We start from the raw sequence: 23,487 nt of genomic DNA on the forward strand, positions 1-23,487 counted from the left end.
TAGTCTATTGTTTAGTCCACATGAGCCTGGTGCTGTAGTTGTGTAAAGTCCTTTGCATTGCCCAGACTAGTCTATTGTTTAGTCCACATGAGCCTGGTGCTGGAGTTGTGTAAAGTCCTTTGCATTGCCCAGACTAGTTTATTGTTCAGTCCATGTGAGCCTGGTGCTGGAGTTAAAGTGTAAAGCATTTTGACTAAGTTTTATTTTCTTATTCCTGAAAGAGATTAAAGCTAAGAGCTATATCAATGTTTATATGAAAGGTACTCATGGTATATATATTGTGTGATCCTGTTTGTAAAACAAGTCCGTTTTTTTTAGTATGGATTCAGTTCTACCAAGGATGGCGAGCCGCCCGAACCCAGGACATCCGTAAGAAGATTTGCATGTGAAGAGTTATTTTTCCTTTTCCTTGGAGAACACTGAATTTGCACTGCCATACAACCGTCTGGTAGGACTCTTTGTTGCAAGACATCATTGCACCATACATTGCAGTGGGACTGTCGTAAGCATATGCCACATTTATACTCCTTACAGTGTTTATTGATATGCACAGTCATTCACATTTGATTCCATCTCATAGTGGTTTATAAGTCAGTATTTGTGAATTGGGTTGTGTTTTTCTGTGGATTCGGATGTGGAGGTCCTGGGCTGGCATGGTTGCACGTGGTCTGCAGTTGTGAGGTTGGTTGGACTTACTACCAAATTCTCTAAAATGAGTTTGGAGGTGGCTTATGGTAGAGAAATGAACATTACATTATCTGGCAACAGCTCTTGTGGATATTCCTGCAGTTAGCATGCCAAATGCACGCTCCTTCAAAACATCTGTGGCATTGTGTTGTGTGACAAAACTGCACATTTTAGAGTGGCCTTTTATTGTCCCCAGCACAAGGTGCACCTGTGTAATGATCATGCTGTTTAATCAGCTTCTTGATATGCTACACCTGTCAGGTGGATGGATTAAATTGGCAAAGTAGAAATGCTCACTAACAGGGATGTAAACAAATTTGTACACAAAATGTGAGCAAAATAAGCTTTTTGTGCGTATGGAAAATTTCTGGGATTTTTTATTTATGCTCATGAAACATGGGACCAACACTTTACATGATGCATTTAGATTTTTGTTCAGTATATAATGTGCATTTGGAGCAATACTGTGGATATATACTGTACAGTTTGATTTAAAGGCCATTAGCAAAATGTTTCCCCAGCAGAAGCTTATTGTTGAACATTGATCCATCAAAATGCTTTCTAGACATATTCTGACAAATGAATGTGGCAAATCAAAACTAAAGGTAGATTAATTACAGAACTGATCAATGGGGTTTAACCTTGAGAATGTTGGTTACTTAAAGTCATCCGTCCTCTTGCTATTTTCACCCTTGTTTGGTCTTTATCCATTTGCTTTCCCTTGAAACCATATCGCATATGTTTCCGTTTTAGACACACTGGATAATTGGACATAACTTTGGACTTTTACCACAGTCAACTGGAACGTGATCTAGCTAGCACTATTCTGTAAAACGATGATGTATGAATAGCTTCATCCAGGATACTGCTCATTATGGTCCTGGACTAGACTTAAACCGTGTCCAGGAAACTGAACCTATGAGTCCAGCCTCTGGACTGGGTTTAATGAGAGTGAACCCTGAGTCCAACCCCCAGGTCCAAACCAGGCATGTGGGGCCAGTTTCACTCCCCTCTACCTCATTATGAGAAACCAAGCAGTTTCAACTAGAGAAGTTAGATACAGTAGTCCCTCAGAGCTAATCTGTAGTGATCTGGTTTTCATAATACTGTACATCCCTATGGCATTGTTCCTACATGCTGATTGATGGTATGGGTTAATCTGTCAAGTTCCACAGGTTAACTCACTTACCAGGAGCCATTTTAGTGGAGTATCATACACTGCCTTCAGAAAGTATTCACACCCCTTGACTTTTTCCAAATTTTGTTGTGTTACAGCCTGAATTTCAAATGGATCAAATTGAGATTGTTTTTGTCACTGGCCTACACACAATACCCCATAATGTCAAAGTGGAATTATCTTTTCAGAAATGTTTACAAATGATTTAAAAATGAAAAGCTGAAATGTCTTGAGTCAATAAGTATTCAACCCCTTTGTTATGGCAAGCTTAAACAAGTTCAGGAGTAAAAATGCACTTAATAATTTGCATGGACTCACTCTGTGTGCAATAATAGTGTTTAACATGATTTTTGAATGACTACCTCATCTCTGTACCCCACACATACAATTATCTGTAAGGTCCCTCAGTCGAGCAGTGAATTTGAAACAGATTCAACCACAAAGACCAGGGAGGTTTTCCAATGCTTCGCAAAATAAGGGCACCTATTGGTACATGGGTACAAATAAAAACAGCAGACACTGAATATCCCTTTGCGCATGGTAAAGTTATTAATTGGACTTTGGATGTTGTATCAATACACCCAGTCACTACAAAGATACAGGCGTCCTTCCTTCCTAACTCAGTTACCGGAGAGGAAGGAAACCGCTCAGGGATTTCACAAACTTTAAAACATTTACAGAGTTTAATGGCTGTGATAGGAGAAAACTGAGGATGGATCAACAACATTGTAGTTACTCCACAAAACAAACCTAATTGACAGAGTGAAAAGAAGGAAGCATGTACAGAATATAAATATTCCAAAACATGCATCCTGTTTGCAACAAGGCACTAAAGTAATACTGCAAAAAATGTGGCAAAGCAATTACCTTTTTGCCCTGAATACGGATTATGTTTGGGTCAAATCCAATACAGCACATTGCTGAGTACCACTCTCCATATTTTCAAGCATAGTGGTGGCTGCATCATGTTATGGGTATGCTTGTAATCGTTCCGGACTGGGAAGTTCTTCAGGATAAAAAAGAAATGGAATGGAGCTTAAGTACAAGCAAAATCCTGGAGGAAAACATGGTTTAGTCTGCTTTCCATCAGACACTGGGAGATTAATTCACCTTTCAGCAGGACAACAACCTAAAACACAAGGCCAAATCTACACTGGAGTTGCTTACCAAGAAGACAGTGAATGTTCCTGAGTGACCGAGTTACAGTTTTGGTCACATACCAAAATAATAATGTGCAAATGTTGCACAATCCAAGTGTGAAAAGCTCTTAGAGACTCACCCAGAAAGACTCTAAGCTGTAATCACAGCTGTAATCGCTGCTAAAGGTGCTTCTAAAAAGTATTGACTCAGGGGTGTGAATACTTATGTAAATGAGACATTTCTGCATTTCATTTCAATAAATTTGCATAAATGTCTAAAAACATGTTTTCACTTTGTCATTATGGGGTATTATGGGTGAGAAAAAACATCTATGAATACTTTCTGAAGACACTGTAATTGAAAGACTTATTGTCCCTCATATTGTTATTTGTTCTATAATAGGCCTACCCTACACTCTTAGAACCCTTTCCACAGAGAGTACTACATGGAACCCAAAAAGGTTTTTACCTGGAACCAAAAAGGTTCTACCTTGCACCGAAAAGGGTTCTCCCATGGGACAGCTGAAGAACCCTGTTTTTCTAAGAGTGTATGTTGAGTATGGGAAATGTAAATCTTTTTACCTTAATATGTGTACAGTTCAGTAATGCTATTGAACTGGTCCATTTACCTTCATATGTGTACAGTTCAGTAATGCCATTGAATTGGTCCATTTACCTTCATATGTGTACAGTTCAGTAATGGTATTGAACTGGTCCATTTAATTTATTATATTTACATTATGGCTTAATCAAGCTTTAAATGACATTCTTTAGTTAATACCTAACTTTACCTATCTTGCTGCTTTCTTCACTTCTTTGGGCTGTTACTATAATGACAAAACCTTTCCTGCTTTCCAAACAGACTGTAGGGGCCTAAGTATAGGTGTGTTCTGTCAACTCTACTGGATTTGAACCCGTAATGCTTGTTTAGAATTTAGAATGTACAATTTGAATTGTTTGAGAAGGCAGGCCACTTGGACATAGCAGTTTGTCAGGAATCATCAATTTGTCAGCAATCATCAAGTTTGCAGACGACACCACAGTGGTAGGCTTGATTACCAACAACGACAAAACGGCCTACAGGGAGGAGGTGAGGGCCCTCGGAGTGTGGTGTCAGGAAAATAACCTCACACTCAACGTCAAGGAGATGATCGTGGACTTCAGGAAACAGCAGAGGGAGCACCCCCCTATCCACATCGACGGGACATTAGTGGAGAAGGTGGAAAGTTTTAAGTTCCTCGGCATACACATCACGGACAAACTGAAATGGTCCACCCACACAGACAGCGTGGTGAAGAAGGCGCAACAGCACCTCTTCAACCTCAGGAGACTGAAGAAATTTGGCTTGTCACCAAAAACACTCACAAACTTTTACAGATGCACAATCGAGAGCATCCTGTCGGGCTGTATCACCGCCTGGTACGGCAACTGCTCCGCCCACAACCGTAAGGCTCTCCAGAGGGTAGTGAGGTCTGCACAACACATCACCGGGGGCAAACAACCTGCCTTCCAGGACACCTACACCACCCGATGTCACAGGAGGCCAAAAATATCATCAAGGACAACAACCACCCGAGCCACTGCCTGTTCACCCTGCTATCATCCAGAAGGCGAGGTCAGTACAGGTGCATCAAAGCAGGGACCGAGAGACTGAAAAACAGCTTCTATCTCAAGGCCATCAGACTGTTAAACAGCCATCACTAACATTGAGTGGCTGCTGCCAACATACTGACTCAAATCTCTAGCCACTTTAATACTTAAAAATTCGATGTAATAAATGTAGTGATGGCTAGTCACTAGTCACTTTAAACAATGCCACTTTCTATAATGTTTACATACCCTACATTACTCATCTCATATGTATATACTGTACTCTATACCATCTACTGCATCTTGCCTATGCCGTTCGGCCATCGCTCATCCATATATTTATATGTACATATTCTTATTCATTCCTTTACATTTGTGTGTGTATAAGGTAGTTTTTGTGAAATTGTTAGATTACTTGTTAGATATTACTGCACGGTCGGAATTAGAAGCACAAGCATTTCTCTACACTCACGTTAACATCTGCTAACCATGTGTATGTGACCAATAAGATTTGATTTGAGGAGGAGTTAGGTCGCTGACACAGTGAGTCAGACAGTCTGACTCTGGCCTGCAGGTGATCAGGTGCTGTACAGCTCTCTCCCCAGTAGTCCCCACCCCCGTGTGAAAGACAGAGCCCAGAGGTGTGAAGAGATCTGTCCCAACCTGCACCTTGGATCACAGCCATCACTTCCTCCTCCCAGCCCAGCCCAGCTCAGCTCACACTTGTTATTCTAACCGTTGCTAGCTGTGACATCAGATCCCCACCACCGCCTTGGGTTTCGCAAGCCTCAGTCAGGAGCCAAGTCCAGAAAGTTCCCAAAGTCTTCTGAGTGGGGTAGAAACGGAAGAGTCAGAGATGGGTGAGAAAGAGTGTGTTTCTCTCTGTGAAAAGCCCAAATGAGGTCAGCAGCAGGGTGTTTAATCCACATTGCTCAGCATTGAGCAGCAGCAGCGTTAGCGGCGGTGTGAGGTGAACAATGGACCAGTCTGTAATGAGCCAGGGGCCGGGCCGGTGTCCACTCTGTGAGGCTGTTAGCTGTTAGCATCAGGAAACACAGACAACTCTCCCAGGACTAGTGTGGTAAGCTGCTGATGAAGGTAAGACCTAAGAGCGTCTCATCTGTCTCTCAGCGTGGTGTATTCCCATGGCTTTGTGTGTTGGAGTCTACATACATACATTCTACCCAAATCATTTTAATTATGTGGAAAAATCCACACATGCATTTTTACTGTAGATATGTATTTGCTTTGGCATCAAACAGGGATCCCATACTGCCAAAGTTATGTCACATTACTGGGTATTTTCCATCGGTTATTTTACATGAGTGGTCAAAGTTTTCATGTTGCCTATTATCTTAGAAATACATTCTGGCATTGAAGGGTTTTCCTTTCTTTTCTTTCTTCTCTAAAGAGAGAGTTTTCTCTTTCTGTTGCCCTGTAAACTTTAGCTGCTATGATTAATCTTCCACTGGTAAGCTGAACACACCTGAGGTAACCATTGGTATTCCACTCCTAGTTTCTCTCAATGTGCAGTCAGCAGTGTTGAGAGGAATTCAGCGCCAGACTCTTCCGAGCTGTTTAGTGAGCTGAATTATTATTTTTGTATTTGGGAGCAAATAAAGTAACGTTGTAAGGAATGGTATCATGATGTTTCTGACCCCCCCCCCCCTACTCTCGTTCCAGGTGCCAGTCTGCGTCCCCACCCCCCATTCTTTCTGCCACACATGGGCAGTGCCACGCCCCGCTCAGCAACAGCGAGGACAACAGGCAGCACGTCAGATACGTCAAAACAGACGGCAGACTCTTGGGCCGGGCCGGCTGGAGCAGCAAGACCGCTAGCCTCTGCAGTGGAGCCTCCCTCTCCTGTGACTTACTGTCCCAGAGCCGACTTACCAAGTCCAAGAGCATTAGCTGCCTGGACAACAAGCTCTCCATCTATAAGCCCTCTGGTGGGGCTCCGGTGGGTCAGGAGGCCCAGGGGGGCCAGGAGGAGCAGAAAGAGTACCAGAAACAGGAGGACCTTCCTGGGGGAGGTGGACTGAGTGGTGGTCCCCTGAGCTGGAGCACCCTCTCCCTGGGACCTTCATCCAACCACAGCCACAAGCGCACCCTCTCTCTCAGCCGCCCCGTGTCAGGGACATCCTCTGTGGCCATCCGTAAGAAGATCTCAGAATGGGAGTGCAGGAGGGTGGCTCTGCCTAGGATGAGCCTGTGTCTGGAGAAGAGGCCTGTAGGTGAGCGTGTGGGCGGCAGCGAGGGCTGCCCCAGCCTCCTCCCCTCACCTTGCAGTGAGAAGACCTTTGACTTCCGGAGGATGAGTAAAGCTTTCTCCGAGTGCTCCTATCCAGAGACAGAGGAAGAGGAGGCAGCCTCAGACAGGGAGTGTCAGGGCCGCTTCCAGAAGAGGCCAGGAAAGACAGACTCCTCTGCGTTATTCCTGAGCTCCCTGTCTGCTCGGAAGGAAACGTCTGCTGTACTCAATCGGATACAAAAGATCGAGAAGGTGCTGAAGGAGAGCCCCATCCAGCCACCGCGGTATCTTAGTAACTGCTATGCACCAGACAAAACGAGACAGAAGTTTTTTACGATAGGTGGGGTCGAGGACTTGGACAGTAGGGGCACCAGTAAACGCAGCAGTATATGTTCCGTGGTCACAGAACCAGACGCCCTGCCAGCCTCTGATAAACTCTCCAGACAGAGGTTCAGTATGAGCTCAACCCGGTCAGAGACCGAGAGCCCAGAGCTCCCCTGTCAACAGACCCCGGAGGGCATGCCAGTCAACCCCCTGCCCAAACCTAAACGCACCTTTGAGTACGACGCCAACCGCAACCACAAGGGCACGTTGCCAAGCAATGGACTACCTCCTTGCAGTGCTTCTGAGGAGTCACCACCCCTGCTGCCCACCACCCCAGCACCCAACATGACGCGAAATCTGACAAAGGACAGGAGCTCCCCCAAGAGACTCCAGGACAGGTGAGAATAGTCACGTCACCTCTAGACGTGTACGCTCTTAGATAAAGGGGTTTGTGATATGTTATCCGGCTGTCCCCAAAGGAGAACCTGTTTTGGTTCAAGTTAGAACCCTTTTTGGTTCCAGTTAGAACCCTTTTAGGTTCCGTGTAGAACCCTCTGTAGAAAGGGTTCTTTCTACCTGGAACCAAAAGTGTTCTACCTGCAACCAAAAAGGGTTCTTCAAAGTGTTCTCCTATGAGGATAGCCAAAGAACTCTTTAAGGTTCTAAATAGCACATTCTGTTCTAAGTGTAGTCTTTTGTTGTTATGGCATGTGTCAGTAAGTCCACGGTTCAGTGAACTGATGTTTTGTGTTGTGCTTAGTGCATTCTCAGACAGTAAAAACATGTGTATCTTATCCCCCGGGCCCTTCCTCCCCCTCAGAATCAGCCATGCTGATCAAACAACATGGCGAACAGGAGATGCTGATTTATGTAGCTGCAAAACAAAACATGGGTCCTGCAGGCTGCAGTAAAAACAGAGAGGCAGTCAATTTGTTTAGTTCCTTTCTGAGAGTTGCACATGGACGGCTAGAACATTTATTTGTCTTGGATTTGTAAATGTCTCTAGCATGTCCTGAGAATGTTTTTAGGGAGGTAAGGATCATAGACCAAGCGTTTACTTTGTTGGTGTTCAAGTGTATCTATCTGACTACAGTTCTGGCTGTAGACAGTAGTCAGATAGGCAGTAGAGCGGCCTCGCTCACTTCGTAGTGATGCTGCTAACTGAATTGGTTCCACCAAGTCTGCCTCTGTTCAGCGTTTGATAATAAGCAGATAAACATTGAATCTGCTGTTAATTTTCTTAAGGCCTCAATGTTTTCCTGCATTAGAAAGACAGTATTTTTGGCTTCATATGAAGAGGATAGCATTGTTCTATTGATATTGTTCATAGCTTTTGTTTTTCTGTTTTTTCTAATTTGATTTGTCTAGAATGTTGCCATTGAAATGGAATATGTTAAATTGAGTTTCTGCTGTTTTTCCAGTGTTATTTTGTAATAATGTCAGTCTTTCATTGAACAAACATTAAGTAGCCTAATTGCAATATAAAACAAATTTCAAATGTCAACTACATTAGACAGGGCATTGTGTATCTTAGTATAAGGCCAGGTAACAAACGTCTGCTGTCCGTGAGAAACAAAGTATTACTGAAAATGTCTATAACACAGTGCACTGTAATAATGGTTGATATAGAACATCCTTAAATATCACTACTCAGCTCCAGCCAAACTGTTCATGTCCAAGACCATCAATTGTTCTATCCTTGAAATCCAACATCTTTTCAACAACGTTCCAAGTCACTCTTACATCAAAACAGGACTGTGTTCTTCTTCTATCATGCCTGTTATTTAGCAAAGGCCTACAGTGTATTGTCTTGCCAGTGGACACCGCAAGGTTCCCAGTGTGCCTCCTCATCCTTCTTCATTATGTTGCTATAGAGCTGTGCAGTACAGGCAGCTATTAGCCTGTTATGTCTTTCTGGAACACTTAATATTGTTTATTACCCTCGTTCTTTATCCCCCTTTAAATTGCCTTCAGAGCACAACTTGTTTAGGCCAATGACTGAGGGCAGGGCCTTGCCAGATCTGCTTGATGAGCGGGGAAGAGATCCTTTAATGTCCCTGACTTGGAGTCAGTGTTTAACATTCCTGCGGCAGACGCAATTTCAGAGCATGTTTAAAAGCTATGAGCCGTCAATGGTGTAGGACAGCAGGATAGCAGGCGTGATCTCACTGATCTAATGGAGAGACACTCCCCCTGTCCTGTCCTGAGCATTCAGAGTCCAGACACACACAAGCTGTCATGCTGTGTACATACGTACAGTACACAGAACTCCAGATTTTTTGGGGGTTGGTGGTAAATATACAGGAAATGACTTTGTGATTGGAGCATATGTTGCTGTCAGTGTAATTAGTTTAGTGGTTCTCTGAACCAGTTCTCTCGCTCTCGCTCTCGCTCTCTCGCTCTCGCTCTCGCTCGCTCAGCTTCATAGAGGGCTGTTGAGGGATGAGGCATATTTGGGTCTCCTTGGAACAGTGGCTTTCATCCTCTTAGGAGGTCCTCGTTGATTGTAATCGGCCAGTAGAGGATGTCAGTGTAACAGTATAACTTTAGTACGTCCCCTCGCCCCGACAAAGGGGCGAACCAGGGACCCTCTGCACACATCAACAACAGTCACCCACGAAGCGTCGTTACCCATCGCTCCACAAAAGCCACGGCCCTTGCAGAGCAAGGTGCAACACTACTTCTAGGTTTCAGAGCAAGTGACGTAACTGATTGAAACGCTAGTAGCGCGTACCCGCTAACTAGCTAGCCATTTCACATCCGTTACACTCACCCCCCTTTCAACCTCCTCCTTTTCCGCAGCAACCAGTGATCCGGGTCAACAGCATCAATGTAACAGTATAACTTTAAACCGTCCCCTCGCCCCGACACGGGCGCGAACCAGGGAACCTCTGCACACATCAACAACTGACACCCACGAAGCGTCGTTACCCATCGCTCCACAAAGGCCACGGCCCTTGCAGAGCAAGGTGCAACACTACTTCTAGGTTTCAGAGCAAGTGACGTAACTGATTGAAACGCTAGTAGCGCGTACCCGCTAACTAGCTAGCCATTTCACATCCGTTACATCAGGATGGAATGAACCAGACCCTCTGGACTGCAGCTCTCCTCTCCACTGTCTCAGCACACAGCCATGCATGATTAAATGCAATATTCTTTTCTGCTTTTTTCCATCCTCCCTGTTTCTTGTTTCTTCCCATCTTTCCCTCCCTCCCATTCGCTGTCCTCCCTCCTCTCTCTCTCTCTCTCTCTCTCTCTCTCTCTCTCTCTCTCTCTCTCTCTCTCTCTCTCTCTCTCTCTCTCTCTCTCTCTCTCTCTCTCTCTCTCTCTCTCTCTCTCTCTCTCTCTCTCTCTCTCTCTCTCTCTCTCTCTCTCTCTCTCTCTCTCTCTCTCTCTCTCTCTCTCTCTCTCTCTCTCTCTCTCTCTCTCTCTCTCTCTCTCTCTCTCTCTCTCTCTCTCTCTCTCTCTCTCTCTCTCTCTCTCTCTCTCTCTCTCTCTCTCTCTCTCTCTCTCTCTCTCTCTCTCTCTCTCTCTCTCTCTCTCTCTCTCTCTCTCTCTCTCTCTCTCTCTCTCTCTCTCTCTCTCTCTAGGGAGTCATGTGAGTTGGAGGATGCTGCCAGCCTGGCCTCCTCGTACCCGTCCTCTCACACAGAGAATGGCACTGTTTCCACAGAGACTCGCAGCAGCAGCCGGCCCAGCTCCAAAAGCACTTTAGAGGAGAACGCCTATGAGGACATAGTGGGTAAGCATGGTGCTGTGTCTGGATACCTGAGGATAACACAGCCTGACCTGCAACACTTACTGATGCATTGTAATTCAGTGAATAACCAGGATTGTTGAAAGCCAAACTCTGTTAGTGACTGCTGATGCAAGCAGTAATTCCAAAATCCTTTCACACACTTGGTAAATTTCTAGAGAGGTCTGATTGTTGGCCACTCTCTCATATCCTCACACTCTCAGCTGCCAAGTAGACTGGATTGTCTTTATTCTGAAGGATGGCCTGAAGATGTGCTGCTTTCTGGTTTCACCATCAACTCCTAATTGTTATGGACTGATAACAAGTATTTCTTTATATGCTATAAACTCTGTGTGTCTGTCTCCAGACAATGGTTATGTGGGAGCCAGAAACAACAGATGGGTTAAATAATGCTAGCTGGCCTTCCCCTGGTTAAAAGGAATTTGACAGGTGTACATTTATACCCCATCTGCTTTCTATTGGACAATCCCAATTAGCTGACTGAAAAACTCTCAGGGCTTTTCAAAAATCAATGCTAGATTTATACTTCATATTCCTGCTTTATGTTTATTCAGCCCTGTATGGTTATGTAAAGAAAATTGATCATCACTCACTCTTCATTATCACTCACTCTTCATTATCTTGAGACAAAGAATGGCATTCCGCTGTTTACTGGATTATATTGTAAGATAACTTTGTGGCTTGGGAAAATGTCAACTTGATATGCCTCAGCTAAAAGCCCAGACCTAGCACTAAAGCTAATTTCACATAAACCAAGTGTTCGACAGTCTCACAATGAATTGTTTTCACAAAATTGGGGGAATATCTATCCTCCAACAAGGACTTTTGACCTCTTGATAGTTTTAGTAACATGGAAAACTACAATATAAGCAAGACCAACTATACATTCTCTGTATTGAGGGTGACAAAGTACAATTGTATGCCAAATTCCTTTCCAGTAGTAAACGTCCTGAGGACTGTGGACAGTGAAAAGGCTGGTTCTCCTGAGGTGCTTCATGTGGCAGCGATGTCTGTCACATCTCGCCCGGCCATTCTCGGCCCCTCCACTATAAATCTACTTCCTGCTCATCAGGCTTGAATGTGAGACCCAGTAAAAGAATGGGGGCTGACATGTTTTTAGTTGGAAATTAGAGATTGAGTGTTGGTTGATATATGTTTGTAGCCTTTGAGCATTTTTTTTTTGCAAGCACATGGGTCAAATTAAGACTGTGATGGCCATATTTCTCCCTCATACATGGTTGACTCTCTTCCTCTATTCGTCCTCTATGGCGTTTTATTCAGTCTCTGAAGATGACCATTGGTTCCAGGCAGAGCATGAATCGGTGGCCGCGAGGGGACCCGGGGGACTTTCATGTGTACCCCAACAAAGAGTCCATTGTTCGCCGGCCGAACACCTCGAGTATGGGATCGGCGATGCGGTCGAAGGCATTTTGGCTGAATGATGATTAGTTACAGAGAAATACATTGCCTCTGTGAGCTGTCCCTCCCCAGTAATCCTGGCTGCTCCAGTCTGAAATAGGCCTAGCTGGCTCTGATCACAGCATGGAATGGCGGTCTCCACCACCGCTAAGCAGCGGTTTACAGGTCAGATGTTCCGTTGGAGGCAGCAGCCACAGCAGTGGGAGATAAGCCATGTTCTAGTCCCTCTCCGCTCGTATTTCAACGTGTAGCAGCCCAGACACTTTGGACTCAGACACACACAGCCCTTCTCGAAGCATTTAATCAACTATGTGAGGAGATCATAACTGTCTGAGGCAGTAGCCCACTGACAATGAGTACATCAAATAAAGATTCTTCTCAAAATAAAATAACATTTGCTACATGCGCTGGATACTACTGGTGTAGACATTACTGTGAAATCCTTGCTTACGGGCCCTTCCCATCGTTTCAGAATAATAAAAAATAGTAACACGAGGAATAAAATAAACTACACAAGAATGGAGTTATATACAGGGAGTACGAGTACCAGATCAATGTGCAGAGGTATGTGGTATTTGAGGTAGATATGTACATGAAGGCAGGGTAAAGTGACTAGTCATCATGATAGATGATAATAATAAGACTAAAATATAGAACAGAGTAGCAGCAGCATATGATGAGTGTAAAAGTGTCCAACCACTTCCGTATTCAGGGCATCACTGGTACTTCCTGTTTGAGATTTTGTTTGTAAACAGGAAGCAGGAAAATGGAGTCATGGTCAGATTTGCCAAAGGGAGGATGAGGGAGGGCCTTGTTTGCATTTCTGTTGGTAGAACAAAAGTGGTCTATAGTTTTAGTGCCATTAGTGGCACAGGAGACGTGTTGGTAGAAGTGAGGTAGGACGGTTTTAATTCTCCACCCGACCACTTGTTTGTTTATGGCTCCATACAGTTGAGTGCCAGAGTGGTGTTGGTTTGTGGAGGGATGTAGACAACTGTGATAATTACAGATGAGAACTCTTGGTAGATAAAAGGGTCTGTAGCTTACCATGAGGTATTCTATATCAGGTGAGCAAAAGCTAGAGATTTCCTTCACACTGGAAACAGCACACCAGTTGTTATTTATGAAAAAAACACACTCCTCCTTTCGACTTCCCCGAAGCTGCCGTCCGATCCTGCCACTACATGGAGAATCCACTGAGTACTACGTGCATATCGTCATCATCCAGCCATGTTTCATGAAGTCATATTGCAGCTTTTCAAGTCTCTCTGATTAGATACTCTCGAATTAATTCTTGAGTGACTGGACATTTGCCAATATTCACTGGCTTCTCATTCTGAAGCAAGTGAAGTCAGTCTGAAGTCAGTGTTTCTTATGTCTAATTGGCAACTGTCAAAATGTACTTTGAGAAGATCAGTCATCTGCCACCTGTGTTATGATGAAATTCATGATTCATTATGGTGTTATGGTATAAATGGTTATATTATGACAAGCTATAGTTTGATTGGCGTAGTGCCACTGGGAATAGGTTTCCTGTCTGGTGAATCAGGATCTGTACACAAGTGACTCAGTAGTAATGGATTATGCCTGCGTCATCAACCCCAAGCTGAACTGAGTCTCTCTAACATCATTATGTCAACAGTGGTGGTGGTGAGGTAAAATGGCCTCCCTGGCCTGTCTGTCTGAGCCAGATTATCTCTGCTCTAACAATGCATGGGAATCTGCTGACTGGAATAATGATGCTTTGTTTTGTCTCTGTAATCATACATTTCACATAGATTTATGAATTGCTGATGAATACAGTATGGCATTTCTCTTTAATTTACAGTTGAAGTTCTCTGAAGGATGTACACTGTACAGTTACAGCATGGTTTGTAGTGCCACCAAACGTTTAGACAGATCTCAAGCCCGTTTTGGTCCCCTGAACATCTCTGTTTATTACATGAATGACTGGTGCCACTGTAGCAGCCACTCGTTGGCGAGGGACATTCTGTCCATAGCCCTTTTATGGGGTAATCCCATCCTGACATTGTGTAGATAGTCTGTCCTCTGTCTCGCTCTAGAGAGAGCCTATTGTGTCAACAGATGCCGAGTCACAGTGTGGGTGCAGCCAGGTCAGGAGTGGTGTGCCCACTATGTGTGTGTGTGTGTGTGTGTGTGTGTGTGTGTGTGTGTGTGTGTGTGTGTGTGTGTGTGTGTGTGTGTGTGTGTGTGTGTGCATATGTGTGTGTGTGCGTGTGTTTGGATGTGAGTAACCACAGCAGTTGATTAGTACCTTCCAGTGCGTCAGAAGCCATGGAGACATATCATCATCCCAGCAGGCTGTCATTACTCTGCTTCAGTTGATTGGGGTCCAGAGCACTGAGACATCAGTCAGTCCATCCCTAGAGCTGGGCCATACAGATAAATATCCATGTCGCGATAAATTGCCTGAATTGATGTGATAACGATAAATATATCAATATTTTATAACATTAATGTGCACCACAGTATATTTTTTCATATTACCCTTAAAACTACTATTACTGGCCTCCCGGGTGGCACAGTGGTCTAAGGCACTGCATCGCAGTGCTAGCTGTGCCACCAGAGATTCTGGGTTCGAGCCCAGGCTCTGTCGCAGCCGGCCGCGACCGGGAGGTCCATGGGGCGACGCACAATTGGCCCAGCGTCGTTCGGGTTAGGGAGGGTTTGGAAGGCAGGGATATCCTTGTCTCATAGCGCACTAGCCACTCCTGTGGCAGGCCGGGCGCAGTGCACGCTGACCAGGTTGCCTGGTGTACGGTGTTTCCTCCGACACATTGGTGCGGCTGGCTTCCGGGTTGGATGTGCATTGTGTCAAGGTTGGGTTTCGGAGGACGCATGGCTCTCGACCTTCGCCTCTCCCGAGTCCGTACGGGAGTTGCAGCGATGAGACAAGACTGTAACTACTACCAATTGGATACCACGAAATTGGGGAGAAAAAAGGGGTAAACCCCCCCCCCCCCCAAAAAAAAAACTGCTACTACTAGTCTGTAGCCATCAATTGCCCAATTTAACAATCACACACACAATTTCGTGGTAAACTTATTTCATTTCAAACTTCATATTTCTCTAGTAGGCTACTTATCGTAACAAACAATATTAGCAAAATGCCTGCGATAAGTGATCGGTGTATCATCAGCTCTGATAATACATAGGGAGGGAAGAGGGAAAAGCCCAGTCTGACTGGAATTTCATTTTCAGTATGACATGGCAGAATGCTCTGATGTTCTCACTAAGATGGTTCATAAATAGGCAATAAATTATGAACCCCTTTTAACAAAACAGATACCTTTAACAGATACATTTAGCACAGTTTAATGTTGGCCTTCAAGGTGTTCCTCCGTTTATAGGATTCTCTTCCATCATTGAGATGCTGAAGTGTAGATTTAGTGTAGTCTCTTTTAACAAACACTAGCTCTGTTGGACTCATTCTCGTCTTTCACTGCAAGTCTTTTCCATCATGCCTTTCGACACCATCTGGCTCTGTTTTTCTTTTTAGTGCAGTTCCTTCGTTTTCTCACAACCTTTTCAGACCCAGCTCAAATGCTATTCTCAGAGCACGTCTGGATGGACATGGGCAGGGGTGTTATACAAGTTTTTATACACGCTGGCTGGCCTTTTTCCAAGTGACATCAGTGAAAGCAGTGCTGTGTGAGATTGCCGTCAGTGTGCAGTGGGAAAACCCAAAACTCTTTGTGCAACACCTCTGAAATGTTGAGTGAACATTTCTACATCAACAGTCACATTGCAAGGATGTGAGAATGAAGTTCAGTGATACCTGAGAGGAAGAGGAGGAGGATGTCCCGCTCCTCTCCTCCCCTTCGCCTCCCGCAGCAGACAGCCTGCATACTCCGGCCGTGACTCACCACTAGCAGCCCAGTGTCCGGGAGTCTCGGCACAGTGCAGTCGGTCAGGGGCCAGCGGGGCCCTGGGCCAACAGTAACTGTTTAAAGAGACAGTACATTTGGGCATTGTAGCAGCCAGCTGAGAGTGACCTTTAACCTGGCCCCTGCATGACTTATTTGATCTGAGCTACACCACGGGGAGCCTCTCTCCTGCCCCCCAACTCCCTCTCCTGCCCCCCGTCATCTCACACAGACTCTGGCCTGAAGCCCCTGTGGCTTTGTCTTGTCTAGTCAAATACCTTCCTTCTCCCTGAACCTTAACAGATCCTTCTGAACAGCTGCTGCTGTTATCTTAGACCTTAATCTGTTTTCTTAATGTTGTCACACAGAGAAGGAGAACCCGTACGAGGACGTGGACCTGAAGAGGAGGAGTTTGGGTCGGAAGAACCGCTTGGTACCAGAAAGCAACCGGACCTGGACCTCCCAGAAACTCAACTCACCTCCTCAGGTAACCCAGCTAGCTAGCAGAACTGAGGTATTTTCCAACGGTAAAATTCTCCCTCAGACTTGAGTTAGATCTCTGAAACCTGGACAGGATCCTCCAGTAATCATGTTTCACAGCTAGATTTCTCATTATTTGCGCTACAGAAGCCTTTTGATGTGTTGAAACCTGGTGGAGTTCCAGTAAAATACTGTCAGTCTGCCTGGAAATGTAGGTTTGGCTCTGCTGCTTTAATATGGATGGGCACTGTCTCGTCGTAGGAAAGACGATTTCGAATTTCCTGGGAATTTTCAGCTGGGAATGAGGTCACTGTGCAGTGAGGAAAATATATTGTATTATTGGGTACGGTTACTTATTGTCATGACAAAAACCTCAGTCAATCCCAGACCAAACCAGGATCCATTGCTTCATCCTATGGGGCCTGGTCAGAAATAGTGCACTATAAAGGGAATAGGTTGCCATCTGGGACACTGCCTCAGTATTGTCCTCTCTCTCCCCCTCCACAGCTGCCCTCTCAGCCCAGTAGTCAGTCCCTGCGCCTCTCTGGTCCCACAGACAAGAAGAGTCACCGTGCGTCCCACCTGTCCAAGCGACACAGCCATGATGACATGCTGCTGCTGCCGCCCCAGCTGGGGGTCTCTCCCTCCCCCTGCTGCCTGCTGGATGACAGCCTGAGCAGCGCCAGCGACACCCTGGCCTCCCGTAGGCACCGGAGGATCCCCAAGGTACAATATAAAACACTCCAGGCTGTAGGAATGAACCTGTTCTCTCCATGAGGATCTCCTCAAGGACTATTCTATTCTTGCAAGCCATGTATCTACGGGGCCATGCATCTACCTGAAAGGCAAAATGAAGATGGATTTGCTATAGACTATACAAATGTCATTATTTTGAATAATTCCTAAATGCACTGTGACGGAAACTCTTTGCTGTTTTTGTTCATACTCTGTTTTAAACACAAGCCATATCCCAGGGATAGTTCTGGACATGCAGAGAGAGAGAGCACTGAGAAGGATTTTCGGAGGATCTCGGCCTCCTCCCACGCACTAAATGGAGCCAACTTTGAAGAGCTTCACCACAAGAGACCAGATAGTCCTCTACTGTAGGTTGTACACACACTGAGCTTCCCCTTTCCTCTCACTGTTTACAGATGGTCCAGAGAATCAACTCCATTTACTCTACCAAGAGAGGGAAGAAAAGGCTGAAGAAGCTGTCCTTGTCTAATATTGAGACGGCATCTCTGAGAGGTACATAGGGGCTCCTCCCTTCTCTCCATCCACTGTCTGGATCAGGGAGTAAATATTTGTGTCTCCCCCACCCACATAGTGTCCCAGTCATCTCATCTCTATGGCATAAACATACAGTTGTAGAGTTGACCCCTGACCCTAAACAAACCTTTCTCTCTCCGATCTGTTTACAGATGACAACAGCGAGAGTGAGAGCGACTCTGATGACAGGTTCAAAGGTGAGAGGTCACAGTATGCAGTTGAAGCTCAGTCCCTGGAGAACAATGGTGCACTTGGTCTATAGCTGTCTGTTTCTGCACAGACAGAGGATTTGTCCCACTCACAGCAGATACAACAAGCGCACGTCTCTGTTTTGACAAGTCAGTGTTTGGTGCGAGACATCGATCAAGTGACTTGTGACCAAAGGGACCACAGAAATGTAACTGAAAGACAAAATGAAGATGTCATGGATGTGCTATAGACTATACAACTGTCATTCTTTCATATAAATACTAAATGCACTATGTTCGAACTCGTTGCTGATTCTGTTCATACTCTGTTTTAAACACAAGCCATCTGTGATGACAGTTATGGTGAACTATAAGGTTTGTATTTCTCTCTAATCTGTGTTTAGGTTGTTATGTGTTGGACTGTGTGAGGATAAACATGTGTGAGTATAGAGGTTTAATCAGTGTGTTGAAACCCAGCTAACGTTTTAAATCCGGTTAAGTTTTGGTTCCCAGAATGTTTTTGGCAGGTTAGAGATAACAATCATTTAACCTCCATTTGTTTGGTTTTCAAAGCATTTTGTGATTAAAAAAAAAAAAATCATCCCAGGAACATCCTGGCAACTTTTCAGGGGGAAGTTCCTTGAATGTTTGATTTCCTTTTACATCGTAACATGGTTTTGGAAACATCATGCTTGACTAAATATGTTCCAATAATGTTTGGAGAACATTCTCTCATTATGTTCTCTCTCAACCTAAGGGGAATCCAATGGTAACATTTCATTAGTTATGGGAATGTGTCTTGTTAGCTGGGAAGTGGATGTTGGACTGTAAGTTCTTTGTCAGACTGCATGGTTTGTAGTGCATTATTAGCTGTGAGTGCTGTCAGTTGTGTGTAGTACACAGTGTTTGGGATATGCATTTTGTCGATACAACCCTGTGCTGAAGATTGAACTGTCCATATCCCTCTCTCTTCTCTCCCCAGCCCACACCCAGAGGCTGCTGAAGCTGCAGTCAATGCTGCGGAGGGCCCCTAGCTACCGCACACTGGAGCTGCAGCTGATTGAGTGGCAGGAGAGGGAGCTGTTTGAGTACTTTGTGGTGGTGTCCCTCAAGAAAAAGCCCACCAAGAACTCCTTCTCTCCCGAAGTCACCTACCAGTTCCCCAAGGTAAGGGAACAACCAAACTGTATTCTGGCCCCTCGAGTCCCTTGGTCATGGGTCAGACAGCAGTGTCAAGTCCCTTAAGTGAGAGAGAGGATTTAAACAGGAAGGGGTCCTGGTAGATAACTGTTTCTTCTGAGACATTACTCACTGGACCTACAGAAGTATGTATGCTGAGAGCTGTGATATATGGAGGTCGGAGACCCTTACCAATGTTGTTTGCATGTTGAAATAGAATTGAAAATGGCTTATTTTCATACAGAACAATATTGATTTCGGCAGTCAAAAACGTCAGTGTTATTTCATCTACTTTTAGTAGCCATTATGGCCACTTTAGTCCAGCACATACAGTTCCTTCAGAAAGTATTCGTACCTCTTGACTTATTCCACATTTTGTTCTGTTACAGCCTGAATTCATATATATTTTTTTATGTCTCCCCCATCTACACACAATACCCCATAATGACAAAGTGAAAACATGTTTTTAGAAATATTAGCACATTTAAAAAAAAAAAGGAAATACAGAAATATCTAATTTACATAAGTATTCATACCCCTGAGTCAATACTTTGTAGAATCACCTTTGGCAGCGATTACAGAGTCTTTCTGGGTAAGTCTACTAAGAGCTTTACACACCTGGATTGTACAATATTTGCATATTATTCTTTTTTAAATTCTTCAAGCTCTGTCAAGTTGGTTGTTGATCATTTCTAGCCATTTTCAAGTCTTGCCATAGATTTACAAGACAATTTAAGTCAAAACTGTAACTAAGCCACTCAGGAACATTCAATGTTGTCTTGGTTAGCAACTCCAGTATATATTTGGTCTTGTGTTTTAGGTTATTGTCCTGCTGAAAGGTGAATTTGTCTCCCAGTATCTGTTGGAAAGCAGACTGAACCAGGTTTTCCTCTAGGATTTTACCTGTGCTTAGTTCTATTTCATTTATTTTTATAAAAAAAAACCTGTGTAGTCCTTGCTGATGATAACTATACCCATAACATGATGCAACCACCATGCTTGAAAATATGAAGAGTGGTACTCAGTGATGTGTTGTGTTGGATTTGCACCAAACATAACATTTTGTATTCAGGACATGAAGTTAATTTCTTTGTCACATTTTTTGCAGTTTTTCTTCAGTGCCTTATTCTAAAACATACATCCTGTTTGTAATATTTTTATTCTGTAAAGTCTTCCTTATTTTCATTCTGTCATTTAAGTTAGTATTTAGGAGTAACTACAATGTTGATTCTCCTATCACAGCCATTAAACTCTGTAACTGTTTTAAAGTCACCATTGGCCTCATGGCGTAATCCCTGAGTCGTTTCCTTCCTCTCCGGCAACTGAGTTAGGAAGGACTGTAGTGACTGGGTGTATTGATACACCATCCAAAGCGTAATTAATAACTTCACCATGCACAAAGGGATGTTTAATGTCTGTTTAATTTTTTACCCATCTACCAATTGGTGCCCTTCTTTTCGAGGCATTTGTCACGGTTTTCCTCCTCCTCTTCGTCCGAAGAGGAGGAGTAGGGATTCGACCAAAACGCAGCGTTGTGATACGACATGAATGTTTATTGAAACAAGACGAAAACTAAACAAACTTGAGAATTTACAAAATAACCAAAACCGAGGTAGACAGACCTGAACATGGAACTTACATAAATGCACGAAGAACTCACGAACAGGAACGGACTACATCAAACAAACGAACAAACGAAACAGTCCCGTGTGGTGCACAGACACAGACACGGAAGACAATCACCCACAAACAAACAGTGTGAACAGCCAACCTATATATGGTTCTCAATCAGAGGAAAACGTAAAACACCTGTCCCTGATTGAGAACCATATAAGGCTAATTACAAACGACCTAAACATAGAAACACAAAACATAGAATGCCCACCCCAACTCACGCCCTGACCAACTAAACACATACAAAAATAACATAAAACAGGTCAGGAACGTGACAGCATTGGAAAACATCCCTGGTTTTGTGGTTGAATCTGTGTTTGAAATTCACTGTTCGACTGAAGGACCTTACAATTATCTGTATGTGTTTAGGTACAGAGATGAGGAAGTCATTCAAAAATTATGTTAAACACTATTTTTGTCCATGCAACTTTATGTGAGTTGTTAAGCACATTTTTACTCATGAACTTGTTTAGGCTTGCCATAACGAAGGGGTTGAATATTTATTGACTCAAGACATTTCAGCTTCTAATTTAACATTTATTTGTAAACATTTCAAAAAATATAATTCCACTTTGACATTATGAGGTATTGTGTGTAGGCCAGTGACACAAAATCTGAATGTAATCCATTTTAAATTCAGGCTGTAACATAACAAAATGTGGAAAAAGTCAAGGGGTGTGAATACTTTCTGAAGGCAGTGTAGATGCAGATATTGCTGAAGAGTAGGGCCATGGCCGTAACATACGGGTTGAGGGAGTTTTGGGAGTTTATTGACAGTAAGTGGTGTAACCAGGAAACGGTTTCTATGGTAGTTAAGTGTTTACTTACTCAAAGATCTCTTTTTAAGTTATTTAAGATTTGCTTCAGTGATAGAATCCCCTGGGAGATATCGGTATGTTGGTTCTCTGCCAGAGAAAAGCCTGACCCAATGACGTCGGGGGGGAGAGGGGGTAGAGAGGGAGGTTGGGGGTGATAAGGGGAGGAGACACTGACCCTGTGTGGGAGAATGCTTAGGCTGGTCATTTATTCTTACTGTAGGGGACGTTTTTGGGGACCCTGTAAAGAGGACAGACTCAGTAGACTGTAAGCGTCTGTTTCTGACTGAGACGTTTCCTGTTCCTTTCTCGTCTCGTCTCACAGCTAGAGAGGCCCACCAAGCTGATGAGGGAGGCAGAGCAGAGACTCAAAGCCATCCCCCAGTTCTGCTTTCCAGATGCCAAGGACTGGACCCCAGTGTCTGAATACAGCAGGTACAGTACAGATTACTATACAACCCCACTGCATCACGGAGGAAAGCTCACCACCACACTGTTGGCCTATTAGTCCCATTCCTTGCCTGAACCAGATGGGTACTAATCAGTTGTGATGCACAAGTGTTACATATATAGATTAAGGTTAAAAAACGAACAAATCGATAGTATGATTAGACGTGTAAATATCAACGAGTAAAATTAGGAAGAAAACACAAAGATGTAATGCCATTATCTTCATGAAATCCTGGTAGACTCTTACTCTCACTCCTGCTCCTGACAACGTGGGTCCCTAAAACAGTCTTCTCTCTCCGCCACAGAGACTGTGCTACTTCACCAACCCTAACGTGTGAATGAGATCCAACACTATGTTTCCTTTGATCACTGTTCAATCTGTATGCTGGTTTGACTATAACAGAGACTGTGTGTGTGTGTGTGTGTGTGTGTGTGTGTGTGTGTGTGTGTGTGTGTGTGTGTGTGTGTGTGTGTGTGTGTGTGTGTGTGTGTGTGTGTGTGTGTGTGTGTGTGTGTGTGTTTCGGTACAGTGAGACCTTCTCGTTCATGTTGACTGGAGAGGATGGCAGCAGGAGGTTTGGGTACTGCAGGCGTCTGCTGGTAAGCAAGCCACCATTAGTTCACTGGTCCCTGTTCTGTTCACACCCTGCTGAGCCAGCCCTGTTTGTTTTGACAAGGTTTTTTTCTTTCCTGTGGGACCATTGAGGTGTTATTGCATCACCAAACTGGGTGTGAATAGGAGAGAAAGTAAATCAAGTGAATTTTAATGTCCGTATGTAACAAAGCTTGGTCGTTTTTGCCTTTCAAAACGGTCGGGATGAATCCTAGTAAAACTGGACTCCTTCTGTTTCATGAGAGTTTCTCAGGAGAAGAATGCCGAAAAACATCATGAAATGTCTAAGTTTGTCATTGTAGAGCACAACCCGCCTGTAGGGTTTCTAGTCATTTGATGTTTTATGACGAGCCCACATTTGGCTTGAGTTCAGAAAGTATGGATGTGTGGGATGTTGTGCTTGCTGTGATTTTTTTTTATGTCACTGTTATGCCCAAGAATGTGTACATTCACAAAGCGTGTATGTTTTGTAGGGTTTGTCAGTGTGTTTTAATAGCCTACTGTATTTGTGTGTCGCGTAGACCGAGATGGGGGCCATTCTTAAACTCAGTTGTGACTGTTACTTGACTGTATTGAGCTCAGTAGTTG

The 23,487-nt window shown here is 44.1% G+C and overlaps 1 protein-coding gene across 2 annotated transcripts in view; it reads left to right on the forward strand.

Moving 5' to 3' along the window:
• The window catches only part of LOC120025307 (DENN domain-containing protein 2B-like), an 86,933-nt gene that overhangs the window by 30,458 nt on the left and 32,988 nt on the right, over positions 1-23,487 (forward strand). For both annotated transcript variants that reach the window (XM_038969802.1, XM_038969801.1), the window contains exons 3-11: positions 6,277-7,566; positions 10,759-10,910; positions 16,600-16,718; positions 17,219-17,437; positions 17,863-17,959; positions 18,133-18,177; positions 19,151-19,335; positions 22,162-22,271; positions 22,817-22,886. In XM_038969802.1, coding sequence (XP_038825730.1) covers positions 6,277-7,566; positions 10,759-10,910; positions 16,600-16,718; positions 17,219-17,437; positions 17,863-17,959; positions 18,133-18,177; positions 19,151-19,335; positions 22,162-22,271; positions 22,817-22,886 — 2,287 coding nt within the window. The remainder of the gene's footprint in view (positions 1-6,276; positions 7,567-10,758; positions 10,911-16,599; positions 16,719-17,218; positions 17,438-17,862; positions 17,960-18,132; positions 18,178-19,150; positions 19,336-22,161; positions 22,272-22,816; positions 22,887-23,487) is intronic.

The sequence above is a fragment of the Salvelinus namaycush genome, chromosome 30 (genome assembly GCF_016432855.1).
Source record: "Salvelinus namaycush isolate Seneca chromosome 30, SaNama_1.0, whole genome shotgun sequence".
Taxonomy (NCBI): domain Eukaryota; kingdom Metazoa; phylum Chordata; class Actinopteri; order Salmoniformes; family Salmonidae; genus Salvelinus; species Salvelinus namaycush.